The 23,875-nt window shown below is 42.4% G+C and overlaps 1 protein-coding gene across 1 annotated transcript; it reads left to right on the forward strand.

Moving 5' to 3' along the window:
* Nucleotides 1–1,050: 1,050 nt before the first annotated feature.
* aoc1 (amine oxidase copper containing 1) lies at nucleotides 1,051–5,707 on the forward strand (the record flags this gene model as incomplete). The annotated part of the gene is made up of 4 exons (XM_084033524.1): nucleotides 1,051–2,587; nucleotides 3,711–3,999; nucleotides 4,690–4,822; nucleotides 5,438–5,707. The coding sequence occupies 4 exons, from the start codon at nucleotides 1,051–1,053 to the stop codon at nucleotides 5,705–5,707; spliced, it is 2,229 nt and encodes a 742-aa protein (XP_083889650.1).
* Nucleotides 5,708–23,875: the final 18,168 nt, after the last annotated feature.

Consider the following 23,875-nt stretch of genomic DNA (forward strand, 5'->3'; position numbering starts at 1 on the left):
GTCTGCTGAGTATGTTTAACCAATGTTTCTGACCCTGGGTAACCCTGACCTGGGGGAGATTTTCTGGGGGAATTTTGCGATATGGGAGCCCCAGGCATATCTTGCTTTACTTTTCACCCTTCCACTAAATATGTTGGTACGGGGTTTACAAATTGTAAATCTACTAATACAGTATAAGTCCTGCATTCTAGTTTCTTACTTCAAGTAAAATGTAAAATGAAGGCATTGTCAGCAGAATGTACTTAGATTTACTAGTTTAGCTTTCAACTCTAATAAGATTCAATAATACTTTCAGGTGAATATATTATTGCAATGTTTTCCTCCAAAGTATAAGTATGTTACAGTAAGTAATTTAGAGTTGCATGTTTTTAATATGCTTTGTAGGCCTTTTGTAAATTATCTCCAGATACAATGATTTAGAATAGTACCATATTCAATACTTTTAATATTTAAACATGGGAATTCTGTTTTAGATCATTTTAGTTGGGGCCAGATTTTCGACCTTGTCTTCCAGTAAACAGTAAGGTAATACCAGTGTTAGCAGGTAGTGCTGCGGACCCAAGGAAGTGCCTCTAAGCAGGCTCATTTGCAGCAGGTTGGGTTGGAGGTTGTTGATGATGATGGGAATATTGACATTAAATGCAGTTTCTTTCTTAAGTGCACAAATTGGAAGAGCAGAAAGATAAAGAGAGAACGGAGTCAGACAATGGTATGTCTTATAGCAGAGGCTGATGTGTACTCCTGTGTAGAAAAAAAGCTGATATAGGACAAGCAAATAGATTCAAGGGACCGAGGGTTTGCGAAGTGGAGCGAGATTAATCTAGTTATTAGTTCTTGATTCTTCACAAGCTATAAAATAGTTCAGATAAAGGTGATTGAGGTTAAGTACTTCTACTGGATAAGTAGAAACAGAGCTTTTCTTTTCTGAAACTGTTGAATGCAAAATCTGGTACCTTTTCAAGCATGAAAAATGATAGGTGAATTCACTCAAATTATCCAGTTTTCCTCATTTATTCACACTGGATGATCTTTTCTCATTATATTACAGCCATGAGACTTCTCTGTCTACTGCAGCTGGTCTGCCTGGCTGGTTGTAGTGCTTCCAGATCAAGAGACTGGGCTCATCATGGTGCCCCCATGTTCGCCGACCTTACAGTGCGTGAGATGAAAGCTGTCCGGGCCTACCTGCATGGTATTCCGGAGCTGAAGCTCACCAACGCTCGCAGCAAGACTCTGATAAAGAACAGCATCCTCCTGATGGAACTCCATCTGCCAAGGAAGCATGAAGCCCTGAGAGCTCTGGAGCGTGGACAGGCCAAACCCCCACGTAAAGCCCGTGTGATCATTCAGTTTGGGAACCAGACCATTCCCAACATCACTGAGTACATTGTGAGTCCCCTGCCATCCCCAAAGACCCACGAAGTCAAGACGTTCAAGGGGGGTAGGCCAATACGCTTTGAGTCGAGGCCTGTTACCAATACCGAGTATCATCACCTTACTAACATCCTCAAGAAGATCGCAAATACAGCTCACAAGCTTCTGTTTGAGACCACGGGGGGGTTTTCTTTCACTAACTGCTCTGACCGCTGCCTGACGTTCACAGATATAGCCCCCCGTGGGCTGGGTCCAGGTGAGAGGAGATCCTGGGTCTTGTTGCAGAAGTCGGTGGAGGGTTTTTTCATCCACCCAGTTGGGTTTGAGGTACTGATCAACCACCAGGACCTGGATCCAGAAAAGTGGACTGTCGAGAAGGTCTGGTACAACAGCATGTACTTTGACAGTGTTGAGGAACTAGTAGAAAAATATAAATTAGGAGCTGTAGAGAAGGTCAAACTGGCCGATCATGACGACAAGGACCGCTACTCCACCTACATCCCCCGGGGTCACAGCAACACACCCACTAATATCCATGGGCCAAAGCTTGTTGAGCCTCAGGGGCGCCGCTATCACGTTGACCAAAACTTTATTGAATATGCAGGATGGTCTTTCGCCTACCGAGTCCGCTCATCAGCCGGGCTTCAAGTCTTTGACCTCCGTTTTAATGGAGAAAGGATTGCCTATGAGATCAGCATCCAAGAAGCTATTGCCTTCTATTCTGGCGATACTCCCGCTGCCATGCAAACAAAGTACATCGATGCTGGCTGGTTTATGGGCAGCTCCACCTACGAGCTGGCGCCCGGAATTGACTGCCCAGAAATTGCCAGCTTTGTTGACCTTTACCACTACGTTGACACTGACAAACCTGTGCATCACAAAAATGCACTCTGTATTTTTGAGATGACGGCTGCTATGCCTTTGAGAAGGCATTTTAACTCCAACTTCCAGGGAGGATATCACTTCTACGGAGGGCTGGAAAACACTCTGCTGGTGTTGCGGACAACCTCGACAGTTTACAACTATGACTACATCTGGGACTTCCTCTTCTACCAGAATGGGGTGGTGGAGGTAAAGGTCAGCGCTACCGGATACATCCATGCCACTTCCTTTACACCTAACGGACTTCACTATGGTACCAAGGTGTACAACTCTGTGCTGGGTAACCTGCACACACACCTTGTCCATTATAAAGTGGACCTGGATGTTGCTGGTGAGTATCCTATGAATTATGGCCATAGAAGATGATTCTGCACCACGTGAATTTTATCCAGCATGCCCTCTATGTAGCAAGGTTCAATATAATGGGTCACTTTCTTTTTTTTACTAACTACGATCTTTTCCCAAGTGTTAGGCTACTGTTGCCCAGCCCTAACATACCTTAAAGTCAAGCTGAAAAGTATCTATCTTCCTTATGATGACGTATTTCCCAGTAAACAGGACAGGAGGCGGGGCATAGCATTGGAAGAAGTTTGATTTGATGGTTCTCTCTAGTTCTGCGCCATTAAAGGTTACAAATTAATTGATGGATGATGTCATGATATTATTGCTTGAAATTGGTTGATACTAGTACTAGTATGTATCGGAGCAGCCCAGGTTTGAATTCAACCTGTGGTCCTCTGCTGCATGTCATTCCCTCTTTCCATCCATCACATAAAGCCAAAACGGCCAAAAAATACAAAGAAATTTATTTTTTTGTATCTATTTCAGCATATATTGTTAAATAGATGAACAACATGACCAGGGATGTGATCTAAATGCGGTTAAAAAGCAAATTTCATTTCAGCTCCAATTTAACCATGATTTATTTACCATAACCACAACCCTTTCCCATACTGTCGTCATCATGTGTAGATATTGTAGAAAGTAAGAATTTTCCAAGAAATGTAATCTGCCTTTTTGTAGAATATTACTATTGATTGTGTCTTGTCTGGTGATGGGATTGGGGGAACCCATCAGACAATATGTTTCAAACTTTAAACATGAGAACACAATAGGTTACCACTAAAACACTGGTAAAAGGAAACATGGTGACTAATTACTCCCTTGACACATGCATACACTGTGAAAGCTGTGAACGAGATGAAAGAAAGGGCAGACAGGCACTTAGGCTTTTTATTGATGCCAGTCCAGATAAAATAGGTTTCTGGACTTTACCCGTGTGATAAAGGAGACAGTCCGGGCCAACACTATCTAACCTGTGTGACTGTTCTGTTGAAATGTGTGATCAAGGCTATCTGTGTCTTAAGAATGGAGCCGTCTGATGCCACAGCAGAAGTATTGTATAATCTTTCATCAGACTGTTTATGCATTGACGTCTAACTTCTGTGACTCAGGTCGGGAGAACAGCTTTGAGACCATGGATCTGAAGTATGTCAACTTCACAAATCCCTGGAGCCCCAAAAATGTCATCGTCCAGTCCAAACTCCACAGGACAGAGCACAAGACCGAGCGATCTGCCGCTTTCCGATTCGGCAAAAGGTTCCCCCGCTACATGCACTTTTACAACCCCAATGAGAAAAATAAATGGGACCACCAGAGGGGTTACCGTATTCAGTTCAACTCGCATGCCCATAGTGTGCTTCCAAAAGGCTGGAGAGAGGAACATGGCATCAGTTGGTCAAGGTAATAAGATAAGTACCCTTATGTTGCTGGAAAACATATAATGAATGGTAAATTATTCAAACCCAATATGCCATGTATTCATGTCCATCATCTCATCCCCCAAATTCAGTCATCGTATGTTTGGGTACATTGGAATCTCCTGTAGAATTCAGGTTCTGTGCATCTGAGCATAACCGGCACACATTTATTTGTAATGATTGACTAGAGTGGAGGATCAGTGGGGCTGAAGAGGTTAATCTCTAAAATTGGTAATCTGGTTAGAAATAAGGTCAACATAGATTTATGGTTTGAGAGTCAACACAGGTGCAGCAAACAGTCAAATGATGCTTTGTTGAATATCTTTTCTCGGCTTTCTTCACCTAATAATGCATTCTCGCTGTTGACCTATACAAGTACATTGTTTGTACATTAAAGCAAAACTATGACTGCATCCTAATTCACATATTATGCTCGACGTACTCAAATGTATACTATCCTTCAACACACCTTTGTGTGGATAAAATTTGGTTTCTGGACATGTTAAAAAAAATGTTGGTTTGGAAATTTGGACTTCAAATATTAAACAGTAGAATGATCTGACTGAACAAGAAACACACAAAGGTCCACCTTGGAAAATGACTAACTAACAGACTGGCTGAGGCTCGTCTGTGAGAATTCAGAATGACAAATGATAAAAATGTCTCTCCGCAGGTATCCTCTGGCTGTGACTCGCCACAAAGACAGTGAAGCCAGCAGCAGCAGCATCTACAACCAGGGTGACCCCTGGGAACCTGTTGTGTCTTTTGAGGACTACATCCGCAACAATGAAGACCTAGTCAACCAGGTACTGAAGCAAAGTCCACAATGAACATCAACAAGGTTTAGATTAGATCAATGTGATCAAAGTTAACGGTACATAAAAACAAGTAAACACTTTTTTCTCCAAATGTTGAAAGATTCCTTTAATCTAAAACCAGACCCCATTTCACACAACAGTGTAATAACATGATTTAATTCTATGATTTTATTCCTAACACAATAAGCAATTTAAACAAGTACACTATCTGAATCGTACAATACTAACTTATGATCAGCAACCACGGTAACAGTTCAATTATCAATTCTGTGACATGGCTTTTGAGATTTGGGTGTTTAATTCGCAGTCCCCCTTTTACTGGTGCGATGGCGTCACAATTCACTAATGGACAGCATCCTTTGTGATGTTCCAAACAGATTCAGAGAAATGTGGCTGACATTTCAGGGATGGGGGTGCAATTTACGTCATTGATTTAAGGTTGCTCTTTCTGAAATAATCTGTTCAGCAGTTGTGGTCACTCGCCATCATGGTAACTCACGAATGCTGACGCTTTCTTCTGTTTGCACTTTTTAGTAGATAAAAAGCACCTGTGAGGTGTCTATTCTAAATATTCTGATGTAATGTTTGCTCTGCTGAGTGCAGGACCTGGTTGCCTGGGTGACGGTGGGCTTCCTGCATGTGCCCCACTCAGAAGACATCCCCAACACAGCAACACCCGGCAACTCAGTGGGCTTCTTCCTCCGACCCTTCAACTTCTTCGACGAAGACCCTTCGTTGGCGTCCAAAAGCACTGTCATCGTCCGGCCGGGACAGGACGGCAAGCCACAGGTCCAGAGATGGACACCTGAGGTCATAGGTCATTGTGTGACAGACAAACCATTCTTTTACAATGGAACTTATGCAGAAGTCTAGAGATGATTTTGGGGAGGGCTTCCCAAAAAGTATTTTAGTTTAAAATTCATAAATAAAAAGATGCAAAATCCATGTAATAAAATACAATTATTATTATTATTGATATTGATATGGTATGATTTCCTTTTCATAAATTAGCCAGGCAGCATCCTCAGGTTCTGAAAAGTGAAGCAGCTCTTCTGGCAATCAGGGGGCAACTCCACTCTATTGTATAGAAGTCTATGAGAAAATGGTCCTACTTCTCTCTTGATGTATTATCTCAGTAAACATTGTAAACATGAGTTTATGGTCTCAATCTCTAGTTTCAAGTCTTCTTCAATCCAGCATGATGTTCATTTAGTACATTATGGTCCATTTAGAGTCCAACAGACCAGAAAGCAGGGGATGCTTTAGGGGCGGGGCTACCTGCTGATTGACAGGTCGCTACCATGCTACCAATGCAACTTTGCCGCTTAACAGCTTCACACCAGAATCCAGATGGGTCCAGATCCAGTACGGTTGCTGCTTGGGATGCCGCTCTGCTGCTTGTGTTCATCAGATCCACCCGTTGCTCCTCCACAGTCCAAATATGGTCACTTCCTCCACTGGTTGCAAAAATCGATGGCGAAGGCCAAAATGGCATCCTTGAGGCTTTAAAACCGTAGTCCAATGGGTGAAGTCACCATGACTATGTCCAATTCTGATAGTTTAACTAAAAATTTATATTTTTTAATCTAAAAAAATTTAGCTGCTTAATGCATAAATACATGTACATGTAAATGTAAGTTATTGTACCAGACCTAAATCTAAGCATCCATGTAACCTGGCAGGGGGAAGAGAAGGCTGTGTCAGATCTGCTCTGAGATCTCCTCTAATCTCATGTTGGGTCTCCATGGCTGAGGTTTAGCAGCAGTGAACATCCAGGATGCAGGATGTTCAGTATCCGCCCTGTCTGTGGTAAACTGTGCTCCCTCAGCATGCTCCTCTCACCCCCATGCTGGGATTTTTTTCCTAAAAAGACAACAGGCCTTTAAAGAGCAAACAGCCTGATTCCGGATCCTTCCCCACAAACAGTCCAGGATGCCACCTGACTGCCCTATCGCCCCTGGAAACCTAACTTTATATACAATGTGACTCAATGTACAGGAAATCAGCAACAATACATGTAGCTGCTTTTGTCCTTTACATTCATTAGAAGTGTCACTTTACAGATCAACCTGTGTTAATCATTCTGCATCTTTGATTGGAACGTTTCTGTAATAAACAACTATAACAACAGGTCTGTGTTTGCCAGAAAACTAAACATAACTGCAGAAAAGGGAGGTGGATTTTGCAGTGGCAAAGTCACTTTGAAGGGTAAATAAAGAGTTTTTGGAGTGAGGAAAAGGAATCCAGCCAGCAGCTGCCATCAGGATTTTCACAATCTAAAAACCCTTTTTATAAGTGTGTGCCGATGTTTTACAGTTTGCATGGTGAAAGAGGGATAGAGCTATGCAGGCATGAGTGAATGGACGGCGTTAGTGGAGAAGACAAAAAAACAATGTGAATGGGTCACAAGCATTCCTATTGCTGCTCCCATGGCAATGATGGGCTTGACGTCACAACAGACAAACTATAGAAAAGCAGAGAAAACACGTGTTTTTCATTGTTAAACTTTTACTTTACAAGAACATCCAAATAACCGTGTGAGATTTGATTTCACTCATGCTGCGATGCCTGGAAATCACTCTTCTCATTTTGAAATGAATGAAAACATCCAGTGATAAGCAGCTAAAATGTAACTCATACGCAGGGCCGGCTCTACCTAATTTTGTGCCCTAGGCGAGATTGCTCTCCGGTGCCCCCCCCCCCCCCCCCCCCCCACACACACACACACGAATTACACCAGCCAAATGAACAATCACACATGTTTAATTTGAACAACAACAGCAAACAGCAAAAAATGAGGGCGACTGGGAATAGAAAATCATTTTTATTTTCATTGTTTTAAATTTTTTTTTTTTTTCAGATGGCGCTCTAGGCGACCGCCTATATCGCCTATGCCAAGAGCCGGCCCTGCTCATACGTCTTACAAGACAGCACAACACACATAATGACACGCATTCAGCATGACAGTAGATCACGAGTGATAGTATCATGAAAACCAATATGGTCTAAACTTAAAGCGAACAAAAAAACAAGCTACCAAAAGGCAATCTGCCAAAGATGATATGTTTGTAACAATATGTTTCTAGAAACATATCACCATCTTTTACGTAATTTCGAATGAGTCCTTTAGAGAATGAGAAAATATTATTGGGCTTGAATAAAACGTTTGGGAAGTTAGATGGTACTTTGTTGCCACCTAGTGGTTTGAAGAGTAGTGGTTTGGTCTAATTCGATCATCAGTTGATGCTGAATATCTACCAGCCTAGTTGTGGTAGACACAGGCAATGAATGCACTTAGAATGCAGACTTATCTTCATTCATCATTCACGTATTACAATTGGTGTGCAACAGTGATTATTGTTATCACCACCATTATTATGGGATCATAGATACAGAATATATTCTGAAGAGGCACCTCATAATGTCATTATTCACTTTCAGCTCATTTCTACAATCACTTAAAACTATTATTAAACTATAAAAAAATATTTGATGAAATTCATATTTTTTCTTTTGTATTTTTGTCACAAACAGATGCGCAATGGGGATTGATGATGCCGTCCAATGGCATCTATCAAGTCTCTATTTGATCTTTTCAGATGATATAATGTAGCTAGTTAAGTGCCAGTAGTACTGGGGCCAGTAGTTATAATGTGTACTAGGGCCAGTAGTTATAATGTGTACTGGGGCAAGTAGTTATAATGTGTACTGGGGCCAGTTGTTATAACGTGTACTGGGGCCAGTAGTTATAATGTGTACTGGGGCCAGTAGTTATAATGTGTACTGGGGCCAGTAGTTATAATGTGTACTGGGGCCAGTAGTTATAACGTGTACTGGGGCCAGTAGTTATAATGTGTACTGGGGCCAGTAGTTATAATGTGTACTGGGGCCAGTAGTTATAATATGTACTGGGGCCAGTAGTTATAATGTGTACTGGGGCCAGTAGTTATAACGTGTACTGGGGCCAGTTATAACGTGTACTGGGGCCAGTAGTTATAATGTGTACTGGGGCCAGTAGTTATAATATGTACTGGGGCCAGTAGTTATAATGTGTACTGGGGCCAGTAGTTATAACGTGTACTGGGGCCAGTTATAACGTGTACTGGGGCCAGTAGTTATAATGTGTACTGGGGCCAGTAGTTATAATGTGTACTGGGGCCCATAGTTATGATGTGTACTGGGGCCCGTTGCAGCTACGCCGCTGCCTCGTGGAGAATAGAGAGAGCACAACACAAGTTGACATTAATCACAACAGACACAGCAAACAACCAAATAAAGAACAAGGTGTTTTGTTAAGCTATTTTACTGTAGGGACCAAATAGGTCGGCCTTCTTGTTCATACTTCTTTCACTGGTTTCACTGGTAAGAACAGACAAAAGAAAGTGTTGGAAAGCTGAACGTAGGTGGCGTAAAAAAAATGCAGGTTCACTATGATATCTATAAAGAAAGACTTAAAATCTACAACCTGGAACTGAGGAATCCAAGACAATCCTTCTTCTCGGACATCATTGCCAAAAACAATAATAACGCACGGACCTTGTTTGCTACTGTCGACAGGCTAACAAACACTCCTGTGTCAGTAGCCCCTGAACTGCAATGACTTTGCCTTCTACTTCACAGACAAAATCCAGAAAATTAGGCAAGCAGTCAGTGCCTCCACATCAGGTGTAGGACATGTGTTGTCCATGTGTCCACTCAAGGTCAATTCAGAAACCATGGCACAATTTCATGTGATTAAACATAAAACCTTGGCCGTCATACAACATCTGAAATGACATCCAAGTTTACATAACAATATCACCAGGGGACTATAGTCCAATTCCAGTACTGATTAGATGCATTGAGCAAATCAATAATTAAATTGAGCAGAATTTTCTCCAATTAAACAAAGACAAAATTGAAATCATTGTTTTTGGAGCCAAGGAAGAACGGTCAAAAGTTAGCACCCAGCTTCAAGCGGTAATGGTGAAAACCACAAACAAAGCCAGAAACTTAGGTGTAGTCATGGACTCAGACCTGAACTTCAACAGCCACATTAAATCAGTTACAAAGTCAGCCTACTATCACCTAAAGAATATATCAAGGATTAAAGGACTTATGACTCAGGATTTGGAAAAACGTGTCCATGCATTTATCTTCAGCAGGCTCGACTACTGTAACAGTGTCTTCACAGGTCCCCCTAAAAAGTCCATCAGACAGCTGCAGTTAATTCAGAATGCTGCTGCCCGAGTCCTCACTAAGACCAAAAAAGTGGATCACATTACTCCGGTTCTCAGGTCTTTACACTGACTTCCTGTCTGTCAAAGAATTTACTTTAAAATACTACTGCTGGTTTACAAAGCACTGAATGGTTTAGGACCAAAATACGTTTGTGATCTTCTGCTTAGCTACGAACCATCCAGACCTCTCAGATGGTCTGGGACAGGTCTGCTCTGTGTCCCCAGAGTCAGAACCAAACATGGAGAGGCAGCCTTCAGGTTGCACCACATATCTGGAACAAACTTCCAGAAAGCTGCAGGTCTGCTGCAAATCTCACTGTTTGCCACTGCCTTTCAGTAAACAATACTATCTATGAACTTCTTATACTGCACTGTATTTACTATTCCTTGATATTGTTGTTTTTATTTATTTATTTTTAAAATGTTTACATTTTAAACTTTATTTTATTATTGACTTGTTTTAATGTTTTTTTCTCAATGCTTTTAATGTTTTATGTAAAGCACTTTGAATTGCCCTGTTGCTGAAAGGTGATGTACAAATAAAATTGCCTTGCCTTGCCTTGCCTTAGTGCATCCTTATTCCTTCCTTCCTTCTTTCCATACTCTATTTCCAGTTGTGTGACTTTGTTCTAATCATCCATCTGTTGTAATTAATAGACAAATAAGCTCCATTCATTTAAGCCTTTGTGTGAATCCCAAAGTGTAACTTGATTATGGAAATGTCACATATGTTTGATGAGCTGATATTTCAACACTACATCCTGTTTGAGATCCCAGCTACGAGTGATAATGACTCAGAAAAACATCAGAATATTTCCAGTGTATAATAGAGAGATGTTACTGTAAACAGGTTTGTATTATTGGAGCAGATGTCGGGCAGCTGATGCTTGAGTCTTTATTTGCTGCCTTCTGAATCACCCTCTCTTTTCATGACATTAGAACAAACGTCTCGTATTATGTCCGGCAGACAGGAGACAGTAGATTTGAGGCTGACTCGGACTCTCCACTTATTATGTTTTGCATGATTGGGGGTTTGATCTAAAAGGGTTAAAAAACATTTCAGCTCAATTTTGGAGTATTTTGCTTCCAAAAATATATCGATACTAAATATATAATTACTGTAAAAGGTCCCATATTATGAAAAACAGGTTTTCTCTGGTCTCCACACCTATAAACTGGTCCTCCCTGAGCCTGCCAAATCCCAGAATGAGGAAAACAAGAGACTCCTGCATGGTCTCTGCAGCCCCCCTCCCCCCCGGTACAACAACGCTTCTACAGGCTGTTGTTCTGATTCAGCTCCCGTCGTTGTGTAACGAAGGGAGTCATTTGCATCGGCCGACCTCCTCTGATGATAGGAGATATCCGAGAGGGGGCGTTCATCACCGAGGTGAAGTTCGGTGTGTCTGTTGTTGGTTGTACAAATCAACATGAGTGCTTATATTCTGTCCCAGCTACAGAAGAACAGAAGAGGTTGCGTTCATTTTTAATGACAATGTGCTGGCTACGGTCCATGTTAGCTTGTATGTGTGTGCTAACCACTTCACATCGGACTGCTTCAGTAACGAGGGTCAGTACAAAGCTGGCTTTGCCTCGACACTGACCCTCGTAAAAGGATCTGTCCCAATCATACGGGACCCAGCAACTTCACCTGAGACACATAGGCGAGCCATAGCCATACATCCACCATAAACATTGGTGCATGCTGCCGCTAGTGTAAGCAGCATCGTCTCCATCTCTCTCCAAGTAGGCGTTTGGGTTCCTTCTGTGTGGAGTTTGCATGTTCTCCCCGTGTTAGCTTGGGTTCTCTGGCTTCCTCCCACAGATATGCAGGATGGACCTGTCTGTCTCTACATGTCAGCCCTGTGATAGACTGGTTACCTGTCTGTCTCTACATGTCAGCCCTGTGTTAGACTGGTTACCTGTCTGTCTCTACATGTCAGCCCTGTGTTAGACTGGTTACCTGTCTGTCTCTACATGTCAGCCCTGTGTTACTTCACCCCCCCTGCGACCCTGAATACAGGATAAGCGGTAGACGATGGATGGATTACTACTACTACTACTGCTAATAATATTACTACTGCTAATATTACAGTTTTTTTCAATCGCTAACAAGTGCTTACCCATACTTTTTCTAAACTCTTAACACAGACTCACACCTACAAAACACAATTGGCCAAATGGATAATTTTCTTCTCAAAAACACATTTTGTTAAATATATACTAACTCTTCATTTCAAAATAGAACACATCTTTCTCTGCACACACTAACTTTACCAAAACCCTGGAAATCTGACTCAAAATTATTCTGTCAAAGAATAACACTTGTTTTTACTTCACAAGGTACATGCAGTCAATCAAAGTACACCAGGTTTCAAAATACTGGCTATTGTTGACATTACAAAAACTGCATGGACTTTTATGTTTCAGTTTTACAGGTATTTGCATGCAAAACATGCAATCCACCGTTTTTACACTAAATTTCTTGGTTGGGAACTGTATGTCCACATGTAATGTTCACATTCAAAAGCATTCCAGTAAAAAAGCAAATCAGTTTTTTTCCTTTACTGTTTACTACAGGAGGTACAGTAGATATACTGCTTACAGTATGATATAACAGAAAAAAGTTTTACAGTATTGCTTACATTGAACAAAATATCCATGAAACACACAAGAGCATTCTGAACAAAAAAACAACAGCAAAAAGCCCAGATAAAAAGTTTCTGTTTCTGTTTCCAAAAACATCACTCCTCAAAGTCCTCCTTTTACTGTTACCTCCTTTTAATATTAAAAACAATATTCATGTATATCAAAGTACATTTATGTATGTACTGTCTGTAGTGAGTGTAACACTGAACAAAAAAAGGCCTAAGTCATTATGGTAAATGGAGAAGAAGTGTTCATCATGTTTTACATTGAGCACATCAGTGTTCAACTGGTTCTTATAAATGTCTATTCATATGATGGTTTGTGTGTGTCATTTGACAACAAAATACCATTTTGAGAAGAAATAACATTGTTTTGAACGTAAAGTTTCATTTTGCAGGAGAATTGAGGGGTTTTGCCCATTGTGTGTGTGTTTTTTGATTTGTGTGTAGAGTTCTGAGAGTATGAGGCATGCATTCAGAAAATGTGTGTAAACGATCGAGAAAAACTGTATCAGCTGAGATATATTGTTTTTGAACTGATATCATTGCAGAAGCAGAGGTTTTTATACTGTATCTAAGGTTTGGAATATTGTTTTTGTTAGTGTTGGATGTTGTGTGTTAACATTCGTAAATAATACAAAAACAATCCATAATTGTGTTGGGAGGTATAGCTTGTCTGTTAAGAAAAAGTAAGCATTGTGGAAATGTGTTCACTGACTGCATATTGTGTGAAAATGACATGAAATGTGTGAATGGTATGGCTACAAAAGACCCATGCCGTGCTTATTGTGTTTAGAGTTTTGAAAATGTGACAACTGGTTGGACAAACGCTTGTTAGTGACTGAAAAAAACTGTAATACTACTGTTAATATTGCTACTACTGCTAATATTACTACTACGGTTAATATTACGACTACTGTTAATATGACTACTACTGTTAGTATACACATCTCATCCCTAAATATCAGAACATAAAAACTAGTATGGTCATCTAAAACAGTATTATTCTTTAGCAATATGGAATTGGCAGAAGCTAAAATAAAGCTATCAAAATGAATAGAAAAAAAACGAGAATGCAGCTGCAAGATAAACTGAACATATAATAACAAGCTGGTCCCATGTGTGCAAATGCATGCCAGTGTGTGTGTGTGTGTGTGTGTGTGTGTGTGTCTGCATGTGTAGAGGGGTGCATGGTGGTGTGTGTCCGCGCTGGTATGCCAACCATCCCATTCCTCTTTGTCCACTTCTCAAAATAACCCCCGACCCCAGCAGCAGCTGAGACAAAACTTCAGACAGACAGACTCCACAGAACAGAGGGACACAGAGAGAGAGAGAGAGAGAGAGAGAGAGAGAGAGAGAGAGAGAGAGAGAGAGAGAGAGAGAGAGAGAGGTATTACAATGCAAAGAGATAAGAGAGAAATCTGAATCATCTAATGGGACGATGTAGGATTTTATTAAAACACTCACAATATGATCACAGTGAATTTCTATTATCGGCATAATTGTAAACATCCCCATGGGTGACATGAAAAAGCTGTCTAGCTTGCTGTCATGGAGCAGCTGCACTAAGTTGTGGCTGAGTGGAGATGTGTACTGTATTTCTAAGGAGGACATGCACATTGAATCATCCCGACACCTAAGAATAGTTTATTTAGCTTAGTTGGATAGGCTGGTTTAAAAACACTCTGTCACTGAAACAAGTATGCTGGTGTCATTGCTACGAATGTGCTAGTGAGTCATCAATCATTCCGCAAGGACATGACATGTATCCGGACGTCTCAGGCTGGTGTAGAGGGAAAAGGTCGGGGCAAGAGGGAGGGCAGGAGGGCAGTGGGAGGGCAGGCTCTCGTCAATTTGGAAACGGGCCGGTTTGCGTAATCTAAACCCCAGCTGATCCCAGCTCACCCATTAAGGTTTGGGAGCTGGCTGGTTAAATCCCTCATGGTGTCCTCTTACACTGCCGCTCTCACTGTAAAACACAAGGATCAAAATAGAAAAGATGTCAATGGAGAGATTATATCCGATGTGTCACTGCATGCTGCCCTCTTTGATTGCCTTCTGTGTACCAGAGACCCGCTATACTATTTACACTTTCAATCGAATATTGAAAGTACAATAACAAAGAAGTGTACTATCTGGAAATATATTGAGAGTATACTAACATCATACGTTTAAGTACCTTGTTACATAACACTTTACACTTTACTAAACACACTTTAAATATATCATATAAATACACTGATAATAATTGTACTGTAGTACACTTTCTATTTAATAAGTGAAATACACTTTTCTATTTCTTTTATTTTCCAATTACTTACTTAAGTGTATTTTTGTACATTTTTAAAATATATGCTCAAAATTATTATTGTAACAATTTACTAGAAGCATATTTTAAAAATTAATTAATGAATGAGCCAGAAGTAAAACTGTGCATACCGTTACTAAAACAAGAACATTTGAACGTTATACCTTATATATGGACAAGACACTCAACACAAACAAAGCAAACTTTAATTTAGTTAATCAAGCATGTATATTAGTAGAATATACTTGAATTGTTCCATTGTAGCCCATAAAAGTACAACAAATACATTTCAAATTGTGATTTTCTTCAATTTAAATTCATACTACATTTAGTACAAAATAAGTTGTTCCAAAATAGCAAACTTCACATAATCATAAGTATACTGATGATTAGTGCGTGTAAGAAGATGACGTCAATCATTTGGTGGAGCTGCTTTACAACAGAAACTGCACTGAAGTCAATAAAAGCAAATCTAAAAAAAAGCAGAACTTGAGCTTCAAACCGATATCGATGCTGCAACAACCAAAATAAACACCTTGGAAGCCTTTGAGGATGAAAACTGTGATTCTGATATTGCAGAAGAGCAATTTAATGCTGTACTGGAGGAGGAGGAGGAGGAGGAGGAGGAGGAGGAGGAGGAGGATAATGATGAAGAGGACCAAGGTAAAATAATGGAACAAGATATGTAATCAACCTTGGTGCTCCTAGTGGTCGTGTTCAAATAATGCAACCAAGACTCACACAAAAGAGACAAGCATCACCACAACAGCATTACTCCAGCCAAGTCAGACAAAGCTCTCAAGGTCACATCAGAACAACAAATAATGGTGACTTAAAGGAGAAATCCGGTCATTTTTGACCCCATTTCCGTTGTCCTCAGGGTCATCCCGACTTATTAGAAGCAAAAAACCCGACAAAAATTGACGTTGCCTAGCCCGAGATCTGTACCTGCCTGGTAGAGCATGACATTTTTCGGGAATTCTCGCGGGTCACGTGATTCCCGTGGGATTCCCGCGGGATGGGAGTCAAAGTTTTATTAATCCCGTGATTGGGACGGGATGGGAATAAAAATCAACGGGAGCGGGCAGGAGCGGGAACGCCATTAATAGATGATGATTTTCGGCCGTGTTAAACAACCAAAAGGACAGACACGTCCATTTTTGTAGTCATCTTTCAGTGAGCCAAAACTATTTTGACTTGCTTTAGCCGGTCCCATCCATTGGGATCCCATCCCATCCTAATCCCGGCCCGGGATTGGGATGGGATGGGATTTTTTCTCTGGGAGTGGGATGGGACGGGAGTGAAAATCCACTCCCGTGTCATGCTCTACTGGGTTAGGGTTAGCCTTCCAGACTCGCTCCAATGCTAACCCATTGGGGCACGTTTTATCTGCTTTCCTGGGCCCCAGAAAACAATTCCAAGACCTATGCAACACAGGTTGGGTCCGTACGGACACCACGGCGCTCGTTTAGCTCAAATAGTGTTGCAAAACGACATAAATATGTGTGTTTTAGCATGAAGTTACTCACCTCAAATCACCCCGTAGACATTAGCAGTAGATAGCCGAGCGCCTGTCGTCCCTCCCAGTCACCACAGAAACGAAAACATTTTCCTCGTAGTTTTGATTTTGTATCCATAAAGAAACGACCGAGCAGTGCAGTCGTCCTGTCCGTAATAAATCCATGAAGCTGTTATGTCCATATGTATGACTATGTTACAACATAGCAACGATAGCTTCAGCTAGTAACATGCCGGGCGCTCGTCCATCCCAGTCACTGCAGAAACGAAAACGTTTTCCTCATAGTTTTGATTTTGTATCCATAAAGAAATGTTCGAGCAGTGCAGTCCTCATGTCCGTAATAAATCCATGAAGCCGTTATGTCCATATGTATGACTATGTTACAACATAGCAACGATAGCTTCAGCTAGTAACGTGCCGGGCACTCGTCCATCCCACTCACCGCAGAAACGAAAACGTTTTCCTTGTAGATTTTGTATCCATAAAGAAACGATCCAGCAGTGCAGTCGTCATGTCCGTAATAAATCCATGAAGCTGTTATGTCCATATGTATGACTATGTAACAACATAGCAACGACTGCTTACAGCTAAACAGTAGCCTGGAGCCAAAACAATGCAAGTCTCGCGCAAGTTCCCGTCTGCCGTCCTCACTCTGGAGCTGTTTTCAAGCCAGCAGGTCACTGCTCGTGTGGTGACCGGTGGCGTATCGAGCAGCTGTTTTTTTTATTCGTTGTATGTGTTTTTATGTTGTTTCGGAGAATATTCCGGCGTACTGTCAGTGGCATCCTGTCCCAACTATCTCGGACAACTTGCGCCTGTTTGAAGTGACTGTGCAGAGCTTGCCATGTGCTGTCTTGAGGCTGTTGATGCACGGACGCTAACAAGGCTAGTGCTAGTTAGCACTAGCTCCGACACACCGAATGATGGATTGCACCGGGATCCTGTGGATTATGGTGTTCCTGCTGTACCGGATGATCCACCTATTCAGCCTATCAAGTGGATACAGCCTTCCAGATACCCAGCGGATTACATATGCCAGGGACCTGCTTCTGCAGCTACGGTTGAATTCCGACCAAGTTGTTTTCACTGAGAAACTACCGGAGGTGATCCAACGTAAACACTCGCCTGGACATTCAGATACGGCACATCATAAAAAAAAGGTAACACGGAGGGGGAAGAAAAAGGCAGGAGTCAGAGCTAGACTGAAGAGGGGGAAAGTGAAACACCGGACTCTGCCGTCAGTTATTCTAGCTAATGTACGCTCACTGCGTAACAAGACTGACGAACTGCAAGCCAACATTAATCACATGTATGAATATCGGACGGCATCAATCCTGGCATTTACCGAGACATGGTTAAATGAAAACGACAGTAACGATGCCCTGCACATAGATGGCTTTGGCTCTCCTATAAGGCTGGACAGAGACTGTATCTACGTCAACTCTCACTGGTGCTCATCTGTGGTGGTCAGAGAAGAATTGTGCAACACCGATATTGAACTGCTGGCTATCTCCCTTCGCCCATTCTACCTTCCACGGGAATTTCCACAAATCTTTATCATCCTGGTCTACATTCACCCCAAAGCGAAAGCTTCTGCTGCCACTGAACATGTCAAAAACATCATGAACAGGTTAGAATTAGTTTCTCCAGATGCTCCCAAATTTCTTATGGGTGATCTAAACCATTGTTCACTTGACAAAACACTTAAAGGGTTTGAACAGTATGTTGACTGTACCACACGATTTGGCAAGACTTTAGACAAATGCTATGGTTCTATTCCAGATGCATACAGAGCTGTCCCCCTCCCCCCCCTAGGCTCTGCCGACCATAATAGCATTTTGCTTGCTCCTGCTTACCTACCTGTAGTAAAGAGGTCAGACAAAATAACTAAGAACATCAAACAATGGACCCCAGACAGTATTGACAGACTACAAGGCTGTTTTGAAACAACTGACTGGAATTGTTTACTGTCCCCTAGTAACATCGATGAGCAGGTAGACACAGTGACTGCATATATCTCCTTTTGTGTGGACAGTATAATTCCTACCAAAACTGTTACAATATTCCCCAACAATAAACCCTGGGTCACAAAAGAATTAAAACAAGTACTCAATAAGAAAAAGAGGATTTTCTTCACTGGCTCGGAGGAGGAAAAGAAGGAGGTCAGTCGAGAGGTCAAGCGTGCCATTAAAAAGGCCAAGCTGGATTACAAAAACAAAGTGGAGGTCTCCTTTACCCAGGGGAATCTTCGCTCCGCCTGGCAGGGTCTGAAGAACATGGCAGCGGTGAACTGCATTACATCCAGTCACAAACCCATCCAGGTTGATGGCTGCAATACAACATCTTTACCCAATGACCTCAACTCATTCTTCTCAAGATTCGAAATGGACAACAGCACAGAGCTTAAGACCATCATCTCCTCACTCCATCCTGGTGACACCACCATCACCTTCAGCAGGGAAGAGGTGGTGAGAGCCCTCAAGAGGACAAAACTCAACACTGCCACCGGACCTGACAACATCTGTGGGCGGACCCTGAAGCACTGTGCTGAGCAGCTGGGGGAGGTATTCCAGCAGCTGTTCCAGACCTCCATGAACTGCAGCACAGTGCCCCGGAAGTGGAAACATTCCACAGTTATCCCCATCCCCAAGAAGGGCCCCACTAAGGTATTAAATGATCTGAGGCCGGTGGCCCTTACCTCCCTGGTGATGAAGGCGATGGAGAGGATAATTAAAAACTTTATCACCAAGTCTGTTGAGCCTATGATGGATCCATTGCAGTTCGCGTACAGGGCCGGCAGGGGAGTGGATGATGCCAAGATATTTATCCTGGAGACCATCCACAAACACCTGGAGACCCCTAACACCATCGCCAGGCTCCTGTTCGCAGACTTCTCTTCTGCATTCAACACCATGCAGCCACACATCCTTGCTGAGAAGTTAAATACTCGCTTTAACTTGGACCACCAGGTCATTAAGTGGGTTATTGACTTTTTAACCAACCGGTCTCAGAGGGTGTTTGTCAATGGTTCATACTCCAACATCCTCCACACCTCCACTGGCTCCCCGCAGGGCTGTGTCTTATCGCCCCTGCTCTACATCCTCTACACTGATGACTGCAGGTCCACTCAGCCAAACTGTCAGCTGGTGAAATTCGCTGACGACACAGTCCTGCTCTCTCTGCTCTCTGTCCCTAACCTGCACCATGGCCCTGTACTTCAGGACTTTATTACCTGGTGTGAGGGCGCCTGTCTCCAGCTGAACTCTACCAAAACCAAAGAGGTAATTGTTACATTCTCCAGCAAGCAGAGACAATTAGCAGAGGCTGTCACTACCATCATCCAGGGGGAGCCTGTGGAGTTGGTGGAGGAATACAGGTACCTGGGCACAATATTCAATGGCCTTCTAAGGTTTTCCTCCAACACCGAGGAGATCATCAAGAAGTGCCACCAGAGACAATATCTGCTCAGGAAGCTGAGATCGTTTGATGTGAACAAAGATATTCTCCTGACCTTCTACTACTCCTTCATTGAGAGCGTACTTACATTCTCATTCATCTCATGGTTTCACTCCATCAGCCTGCAAGACCGGACACGCTTACTCAGCATCACCAAAGTCTGCTCTAAAATCATTGGACACCCTGTTAGAGCTTTGTCTGCCTTTTGTGACCAGCAAACACTCCGCACCGCTCACAGGATCCTACACGATTCCTCACACACATTACATCCTGTGTTCGAGTGGCTCCCATCGGGACGCAGACTGCGTTGTCCGCGCTGCAGGACACAAAGGAGGAGGGCCACCTTTGTTCCTACAGCAGTCCAACTTATGAACAATGACCCCTCCCTGTCTCAACAACTTTGCCCAGCCCCCGTCAGACTGAATGCACATAGCACTTTAACGTGATGCACAGAGCACTTTGAAATTGACAGCTGCTAGAATTTTTTAACTGAAGCACTTTGTGAATGTTTTTATGTTGTCTGATGTCCTGTTTGTCCTAATGCTGCTCTTTATGCCTTTTTAAATTGCCCCTTGGGGACAAATAAAGTGTTTGATTGATTGATTGATTGATTGATTGAGTACAGTGAAAAATCTTGGACAGTCGCGCGAGGGTCACTTTGATCTCACTCTGTTGATGAGAGACTGCAGTCTGCACACGCGACACGTGACACGCGACTCCCACTCGTGCTGTCAACACAACTAGCCTACTGAGACTGCGCAAGATTTGTTGTCTTTGTAGCAGGTTCAACTGTCACACAGGCTAAGCAATCTTACTATGTAGGCTAGCGCTAGTTACACTGTCATATGGACACGACGGCACTGCTCGATGGAAAGAAGTTTGTCACTGTATTGGCTTGAAAACAGCTCCAGAGTGAGGACGTCGGGAGACGGGAACCTGCGCGAGACTTTTGGCTCTCGGCTACTGTTTAGCTGTAAGCAGTCGTTGCTATGTTGTAACATAGTCATACATATGGACATAACAGCTTCATGGATTTATTACGGACATGACAACTGCGCAGCTCGGTCGTTTTTTTATGGATACAAAATCTACAAGGAAAACGTTTTCGTTTCTGCGGTGAGTGGGATGGACGAGCGCCCGGCACGTTACTAGCTAAAGCTATCGTTGCTATGTTGTAACATAGTCATACATATGGACATAATGGCTTCATGGATTTATTACGGACATGAGGACTGCATAGCTTGGTCGTTTCTTTATGGATACAAAATCAAAACTACGAGGAAAACGTTTTCGTTTCTGTGGTGACTGGGAGGGACGACAGGTGCTCGGCTATCTACTGCTAATGTCTACGGGGTGATTTGAGGTGAGTAACTTCATGCTAAAACACACATATTTATGTCGTTTTGCAACACTATTTGTGCTAAACGAGCGCCGTGGTGTCTCGTACGGACCCAACCTGTGTTGCATAGGTCTTGGAATTGTTTTCTGGGGCCCAGGAAAGCAGATAAAACGTGCCCCAATGGGTTAGCATTGGAGCGAGTCTGGAAGGCTGCCAGGCAGGTACAGATCTCGGGCTAGGCAACGTCAATTTTTGTTGGGTTTTTTGCTTCTAATAAGTCGGGATGACCCTGAGGACAACGGAAATGGGGTCAAAAATGACCGGATTTCTCCTTTAATTAAAGTAGTGCAGCGCCAAAACAAAACATAAATCTGCCCATGGATATAAAGCAAGTCATTTTGCAGCAGTAACAAGCCCTGGAGTCAGTGATGAACAAAAACCATCCCCAAATGCCAAATCAGACTACAAGACCGCCAATGCACACAAGGCCTGTGTATTCTGTGCAGGAGAACATCTGAGACCTGTAAGATGAACAAAACTGTCACGGGGGGGACTCGGAAAAAAGGGAGGTGAGGACCCAAATGCCGTTACAAAAAGGATTTATTTTAATTATAAACTAAATTCAAAACAAAAACTAAAAGAAAGTATCAACTAAGGAAGACCACAAAGGCAAAAATGACACTTACGAAACTAAACAAAATACGAAAGGGACATGGGAGGCAGGACGCAGGAACACAGTAATCCAAATAACCGGGTTAGTGCAGCATGCAGGGCGTGACATACAATACAATGACACGACAGTGAGACAGGGGAAACACACAGACTACACAGGGAGGCAGGGAGCTGACGCGGGACAGGTGAAACACATTAGGGCAGGTAGGGTAATCAACACAAGGGTGGGGGAGTCAAGACAGCGGAAACAACAAGGACCAGGAAGTACAAGACAGGAAATCACACAGGGGACAAAATTACAAAATAAAACAGGAAACTAAATCAAGAAAAACACAGATCATGACAAAAACAGCTCAATGTAAAGATTGACTGTTTGAAAGTACAAGGAATTTGTTTTTGTCTTCTAACCAAAGGACACCTAAGCAAAAACAATCGAAGTGTGTTCATTAAAACACCCTTCAATCTTGCACATATACAAAAAGAGGGTTGAACAAGAGGACAAATCTGACAAAGACAAGCAAACAGCTTCCATAAGCAGTGTCTTAGTTTCCTTCGACGGTACCAACCACACTGGGGTCGGAGGTCAACACACTTTACCCATTATCCCAGTCCAAGTAACGTTCACAAACTTAAATGAGACTCAATGAGGCACTCAAGCACAAGCCAAAAGAACAAAAGTCCTCTTAAAAACAATAATACAATATACAATACAATACAATCATTTATATTTATATTTATCTATTTCAATTTACAAATTATGGGCTGCACGGTGGAATAGTGGGTAGCACTCTCGCCTCACAGCAAGAGGGTCCAGGGCTCGATTCCCGGGTCGGGCCCAGGTTCCTTCTGTGTGGAGTTTGCATGTTCTCCCTGTGTACGCATGGGTTCTCTCTGGGTTCTCCAGCTTCCTCCCACAGTCCAAAGACATGCAGGATGAAGATAGGTTCATTGATGACTCTAAATTGAAGGTTCTTTTACTGTTTTTTAAATGTCTTAATGGCCTTATTTTACAAATGTTTGAAATGAAACTAAAACAATTAAATTAAATATAAATACAGCATGGTCAAATAACAAATTCTTGATTATGAAGAGCAGTCATAAGGTCCATTATTATATACAGAATTTAAAGATATTGCAGTTGTGAGGTACCATAGTATGGATACTTAATGGTTAGCAGCATTTGATCAAGTCCTACTCTGACATTATTTTCTCTGTCTTTGTGTTTTTCTTCACACAGGATCAGTGCCAGAAGTGTTGGAAACCTTTGTGGTAGGCTAAGAAGGTATGGACTCACTCACACTGCAGAAGAACTACGGCTGTGACAAACCTTTCAGCCAATTAAATGCATACAAGTTCGACCTGCTTACCCACAATGAAGAAAGGGCGTCCTGCTGCCACAAATGCAGGAGATATTTCAGCAACCGGAATTCATACAGAAACCACCAGGGTTACCTCACGGGACCACACAAATTTGACCAAACTAGCGAAAAGAGTTTTAGTTACTTATGTCATTACAAGAGGCACCTGCTTGTCCACAACGGAAAGAAACCGTACCAGTGACCAATGCAAAAAGACATTCCGTTTGTTAAGAACTTACAAGGACCACCAGCACATCCACACCGGAGAGAAACCGTACCAGTGTGATCAGACTGAAGTCACACCGCTGTCAACAATGCGGGAACAGTTTCTGTTTCCGAAGCTGTTATAAGAGACGTGCGGATCCCCACTGGAGAAGCCTTACCGCTGTGAACAATGTGGCAAGAGTTTCAGCTGCACAAGTCAACACCTGCTGGTCCACAGTAGAGAGAAGCCTTACCTGTGTGAGCACTGTGGAAAAAAATTTACGGAGTCTAGGGAACTGACACCTGCGTAACCACTCTGGT

Source organism: Eutrigla gurnardus (genome assembly GCF_963514095.1).
Source record: "Eutrigla gurnardus genome assembly, chromosome: 18".
Taxonomy (NCBI): Eukaryota; Metazoa; Chordata; class Actinopteri; order Perciformes; family Triglidae; genus Eutrigla; species Eutrigla gurnardus.